Source organism: Lactuca virosa, chromosome 9 (assembly GCF_052849685.1).
Source record: "Lactuca virosa cultivar CGN04683 chromosome 9, Lactuca_virosa_CGN04683_v6, whole genome shotgun sequence".
Lineage (NCBI taxonomy): Eukaryota > Viridiplantae > Streptophyta > Magnoliopsida > Asterales > Asteraceae > Lactuca > Lactuca virosa.
The window spans coordinates 272,206-278,211 of record NC_136434.1 but is presented as its reverse complement, the minus strand read 5'-3'; the positions used below and the strand labels follow the sequence as shown (position 1 = coordinate 278,211).

The following is a 6,006-nucleotide window of genomic DNA, read 5'->3' as shown; positions in this document are numbered from 1 at the left end:
AAATCTTTTGTTGTGATTTTTAAACAATCAACACCATGGATATGTTTAAGACAATTATGTGTAACTTTTATATGTGGTCTCATACCATAGTAATGTATGTGCCTATTATGCTAACAAAGTTACCCATTCATTTTGGTTGTATATGTAATGATCATTGAACGGTCAATATTGGATCTTTTGCTTACTAAATTACTAGTAAACGAACCATTATATTCTTGAAAACAAAATACAATTGCACCATTGCACAAACAACAAACACATTTCAAAAAAAAAATCATTACAACAATAAGAAACAAAAACAATTACAACCCCTAAACTAGGATCATAACACCACCTGCTACAAAGTTCACATCTTCAACCAAATAAAAAAAATTAAAACCCAAGTAAATATGCATAAAACTTGAACATTCTAGCATGTTGAAGAGCTTTTTCAAGCCTATTTCTTCTACTCAACAAGTTGGGAATTATTTGCATGGATCTATGGCACATTGGTAGATCGATCCATCGAATGAATGGACACTCCGATCTAGATTTCGAGCATGCCAAAAACTTCGACCTGGGTTGTCGTCGGTCCACGATGTCATAACTACAACTCCTCAACCACAGAAGCAAACAGTCATCTTTGACGTGTGTGTAATGGGTTGGAGAAGAAATAGAGAATTGGAGAAGAAAAAAAAGAAAGAAAGAGATCGATAGGGCTAAACCCTTAAATAAGACCAATTGAACGAGCAACGTAAAAGGACCATTTTACCCTCAACTACAACTCCTCAACCACAGAAGCAAACAGTCATCTTTGACGTGTGTGTAATGGGTTGGAGAAGAAATAGAGAATTGGAGAAGAAAAAAAAGAAAGAAAGAGATCGATAGGGCTAAACCCTTAAATAAGACCAATTGAACGAGCAACGTAAAAGGACCATTTTACCCTCACATGCTATGCACGTGATGGGCATAAACGACAAGTGATTGACGCCGTTTGACAGAAGGACCAATTTTGTAATATTGAAATAACACAAGGACCAAGTTTGTCCATTTACTTAAAGTTGGATTTTATGTGCCTATTTCAACATACGTGACCATATTGTAATTTTGTTTAAATTAAATGACTATATTAATAAAATTAAATTAATTATTTTTCAATATTTTGGGGTTTATTTTATTACTTGGAAAGTTGAAGGGCCCGGAGCCGCATCATAGAATCCCAATTTGGTTTTCACTCAAAATTCAAAATACAAATGGAGTTAGTCGACCGTTGAAGTCAATGGAGTAGATTTCAGTGGTTTCAAACTAAATCTAGGCAAACGGAGACGCTTTCTAGGGTTTACTCACTCGACGTTGTCTGAGGAGGATTCTTTAGCTGAAATATCTCATCTTTTGTTGCTCCTAAATTATGAGGCGCCATGGCTGGCAACGGCCCCTTCACCCTCTACAGGTTACCTCCTTTTTGGGTTTTACAGTTGCTGCTGCCGACTTGTTTATTTGCGTTCTTTTCAAAAACTTCACCTGGTTAAGATTAATAGGGGAGTTGATTTGTTCCTTCAACTCATTCCTTAATCCTTATGTGTGTGTTTACAGATAGTGGGAATGTCAATATACGGTTTCTTGGTTGTAGCCTTCTATACCTTCCTTGGGCTTTTCCTTGGTACCCGGACCACTGTGATTGTCGTCACGTCAATCTTTTCTTTTACGGTAGGTAGCAAACAATCGGTGACAATTAATTAATTGCTCATCATTTTATTCCTCTCATCAAAATTTTCTTTTGAATTTCTTCAGGCACTTGCAGTTATGCTTTTATTTGTCAGGTGCACTGCAATTGATCCGACTGATAAAACTAACTTTAAAAGGAAGAAGAAGAAGAGCATGTCCAATGCAGTTTCGCAGCTCAATTATGGTTCTATACTGGGTCACATAGTTATGAGATTTTTCACTAAAATTGAGCGCAAGATCCTTCGGAAATTTATAAGGCGCAAGTACCTGGATCCTTTGAGTACAACAGCTCAGATGGAGCCTCTGCTTCCATTCCCTCTTGTCATTAAGGATGATTCAGTTTCACCTGACCCACTACTAGCAGACATCTCATTTTGCGTTCTATGTGATTCTCAGGTCCGTACTTTAATTTATATAAATGGAGTTAAAATGGGGATTTAAACTATGAAGTTGGCTGATGCCGGGTGCATAATTAATTGTATATAAGGCGAGATATATCAACACGGAAAATCAACCTACATGATCTATGAAGCAATTTAGATTCTGTGTTTCCTACCCCTATTTTCTAACATTCTTTTTATAATATTAATTAATACTATTCGACCTTCTTTTTTATAGGTTAAAAAGCAGAGCAAGCACTGCAGGACCTGCAATCGCTGTGTTGAAGGGTTTGATCACCACTGCAGGGTAACTAAGATTTGAATATCTTGTTTTGTTTCTTTCATTGTTTTATAAAAATCTGAAAGTAATAATGATTTCTGGTTCCAGTGGTTAAACAACTGTGTTGGGAAAAAGAACTACAGAACCTTCATTCTTCTCCTCATCTTTGTCTTGTTAATGGTAAGTGAGGTGCTATTTTTCATTAATATCTCCTCAATTCCTCATGTCATGTGTTTGTTTGACCACAAAGTTTTGATAATCCTTCCAGCTTATGATAGAAGGAGGGACCGCAGTTGTGGTTTTTATTAGGTGCTTTATGGATGCAAAAGGACTAGACATGGAGCTTCAAAGAAGGCTCCATGTTCATTTTCCAAGACCACTTCTTTCAGCCATCTGCGTAAGTTGTTCATAGTTTCAAAATCATAAAACCTCTCTGCTCTCTGTTTGTTTATCAATTATCAATCATACATTACAGACTGATTATTAGTATTTATCATATCAATGTGACAGGTTTTCCTGGTTCTACTCACAGCTTACGGTTCAGCAGCTCTAGGACAACTTTTCTTCTTTCATGTTGTTCTTATCCGAAAGGTATTAAATCCGATGATATGATTGTTAATTTTCTATTTAATAATGATTCACATCTCATGATCAAACTAAAACTATAGGGAATGCGAACTTATGATTACATAATGGCATTGAAAGAAGAAAATGAGTTGGCGGAACTAGAGCTGTCTGATGATTCGGATTTGTCTTCTGAAGAGAGTATAGACTTTGATTCCCCTAAAAAAACAAAATTCGCCATGTGTATGTGTAGAGAGAGAACACCGGAGGTACTTATTGGGGCACAATTTGTTTAATTTGTCTTGGGTGTGTGAGACACAATTTGTTTATTTTATTATTATTATTATTTATTTATTTTTTATTTTTTTGTTTCAGACCCAGCACAGACTTTCTGTAAGAATCGATAGAGAACCTACCCAGACAACAAAGAAGCAGAAGCAGGAGGGTGGTTTTCGTGCAAATATTAATCCATGGAAGCTTATCAATATGAGCAGGGAGAAAGCTGTAGCAGCTGCTGCAAAGGCTAGGGAAAGGTTCACGAGACAAAAGGATGATTCCCTAAATAAGCCGTTACCATTACCACTGGAGACCAAAAACGGACTGTTGATGACTCCTCTTCCGCTTGTTGTAAAACCTGGATCGCCTGGGAGGTTCTCAAGCCCAAGAAGACGGGTATCTATTTCTCCATCACCAAACCAAAAGTATAAGAGTAATTTCGATCTTAAGTTAACAGATGTGTCTAGGGAACTTGATACTTATATTTCAAGGCAGGTGTTATGCTCTGTTCTGAAGAAGGGCGAGAGTGAGTCATCCCCGTCCCCAAGATAGATATATTCTTCTCTCAGTCTTTGAGAAAGATAAATTATTTCCTTTTAATTATTACAAGTTTTTCTGTTCTTTTGATTTGCTTCTCAGTTTATCTATCTCGCATTACAATCAATGGTAGTAATACCGACGTATAAAGGTATATGCAATGCAACGGAGAACTGTTCCATTGAAGAGTAAAACGAGATGTTTCACATAAGAAAAAACCAACTCACTCCAATCGAATAACTAGAGACAAATTAAAGTCAATAAAGAATGGCCGAAAAGAGTTTTAATGATTTCTTGTGATATATGCGATACAGATAGAAAAACCAAAAGAAAGAACTTAGAACTTAAAACCTACTTTACGATCACTCACAACTGAACACAAAAGTCCTATTTACACAAATGGCCCCTTGCACTAAAGCCTCGTTCACACGTTAGACCCTATACTTAGTTTTAAGCCAATTTACCTACAGTTAACTTATGGACTTCTCTTGTAATCGTAACTGTAGCTAGGCTTTTGGATAAGACTTTGGCTCGCCTTTGGATAAGACTCTTCATTCTCTAGTGGATCATTGTTCTCTAGTCTTCCCCTAGTTTTTGTTCTTAGGCTATCTTCATTCACAACCCAATCCAACCAAATTATCTATTAAAAAATTATTATCTCTCTCGTTAAAATACACAACCCAATTATACAAAAAATTTATCGCTCATAAGCAATCCAACCCAACCCAACTTTTAACTAAAAACTTATATATAAAAAATATATTAATATTAATCTCATTTTTAGAGAAAAATAAATTATGTATTTTGGTATATTTTATTTTATTATTTAATAAAGATAAAATATATTTATTTCAAATTTACTTTTAGTTTATAAAAGTTAATATAATTCCCTCCTTGAGTGGTTGACATGTGGACAATGAAAGGGTAACGAAATTGGCGAGGTGAGTTCGTAGGCATGAGCGATATCATTATCTCTAAAATACAATGTGACCTTTTCCGGTGGTTTGTGGACTTAGGTAGTGTTTGTTTTTTGTCTGCAGATCTGCGTGGCCTCTTCTGTCTGTGCTGCGCAGACCACGCGCAGACATTAGCTTTCGCAAACTGTTTGTTTTTTTGAAGACTGCAGACCTAAAAATGTCTGCGCGCCCTCTTCTTGGCGCAGATGTGGACCAGAGTCTTCAGACATCTTCTAGCCTAAAAAACATATATATCTTTATTTTTTTTAAGTTTTTTTTTTAATTTATATTTTTTCCAACTTTATTAATGATAAACAATTTGAAAAAAAATTACAAAACTTAAAAAAAAAACGTTCGACGATACAAACATGATATTTTTAACAAATTTATAAATAAAGATTTATTACAATAATAGTCGTTGTAGTTGTTTATATAAATATGAAAAAAAATCATAATATATTCTTATATTTTTTTTGCCAACTTTTGTAAAACATTATTTAATACAGTATCGTCAATTTCTCGAGAAAATATTTATGGTACGTTTTTAATGGATTTAATTGAAAAAATCGAAGTTTATTTTCATCCATTTATGTATGAAATTCTTTTATCACTAATTATAATGTTTAGTTATAACTTTGCAACCAAAGTTGTTGATTTTTATCAAATATATATGTTAATTCATACCATTTTTATTTTTATTTTTTATACAATAATACATAAAAGTTGATCTAGATTCATTAATTATTTATAACAAAGTCATAAAAATATTAAAAAATCACTTTGAAGTTTAAAAAAATAAGTTTATTTAGATTTCAGTTTATTTTAGTAGTCCGCAGATGTTAAAAAAACAAACAGTCTTCTTTTTTCAGACTGCAGACGTTTGGTCCACATCTTCTACTGCAGAGGTCTACAGATGTGGTCCGCAGACTGCAGACATTTTGCCTCAGAAAAAACAAACAGCACCTTAAAGTGTGTTTGTTAATGAATGTTGTCTTTTTGCTTTTGATGACCTTTCTACCTTGCTCCAAGAAGCGATAGCATCTCCTATATAAAGTTATGAACCATAAGGAATAAATACATGTTTATTGAGTTTTCCCTCGAATTTTTTTTCGTTGTATTTAATCTTTATGTAAGAAATACAACCGAAAACTTTAAGTGTGAAAGAGTCACCTCCCGACATGAAGCCTCGTGTTATTCACTATTTTATTTAGTGTGATGTTCATTCTTTCAACAACTTCTTTTTGGTAGGGTGTTTTTGGAACTATCAACATGTTCTTTATTGTTGCATTCACCTCTCTTATTAGAATTC

The 6,006-nt window shown here is 34.2% G+C and overlaps 1 protein-coding gene across 1 annotated transcript; it reads left to right on the top strand.

The window, feature by feature from the left end:
* The first annotated feature begins 1,197 nt into the window (after positions 1 to 1,197).
* On the top strand, positions 1,198 to 3,831 carry LOC145135970 (DHHC-type zinc finger family protein). Its single transcript, XM_079070184.1, has 9 exons — positions 1,198 to 1,429; positions 1,573 to 1,686; positions 1,771 to 2,100; positions 2,323 to 2,391; positions 2,473 to 2,544; positions 2,633 to 2,761; positions 2,875 to 2,955; positions 3,033 to 3,197; positions 3,304 to 3,831. Exons 1-9 carry the CDS (start codon positions 1,388 to 1,390, stop codon positions 3,754 to 3,756), a joined length of 1,455 nt encoding a protein of 484 aa, XP_078926310.1. The 5' UTR covers positions 1,198 to 1,387; the 3' UTR covers positions 3,757 to 3,831.
* Positions 3,832 to 6,006: the final 2,175 nt, after the last annotated feature.

What these genes read in the sequence shown, in the direction of transcription:
- LOC145135970 (XM_079070184.1), top strand. Translation starts at nt 1,388, where the DNA reads ATGAGGCGCCATGGCTGGCAACGGCCCCTTCACCCTCTACAG. An exon ending in GGCCCCTTCACCCTCTACAG is followed by an intron (nt 1,430 to 1,572) that starts GTTACCTCCTTT and finishes GTGTGTTTACAG; the next exon opens with ATAGTGGGAATGTCAATATA. An exon ending in CGTCAATCTTTTCTTTTACG is followed by an intron (nt 1,687 to 1,770) that starts GTAGGTAGCAAA and finishes GAATTTCTTCAG; the next exon opens with GCACTTGCAGTTATGCTTTT.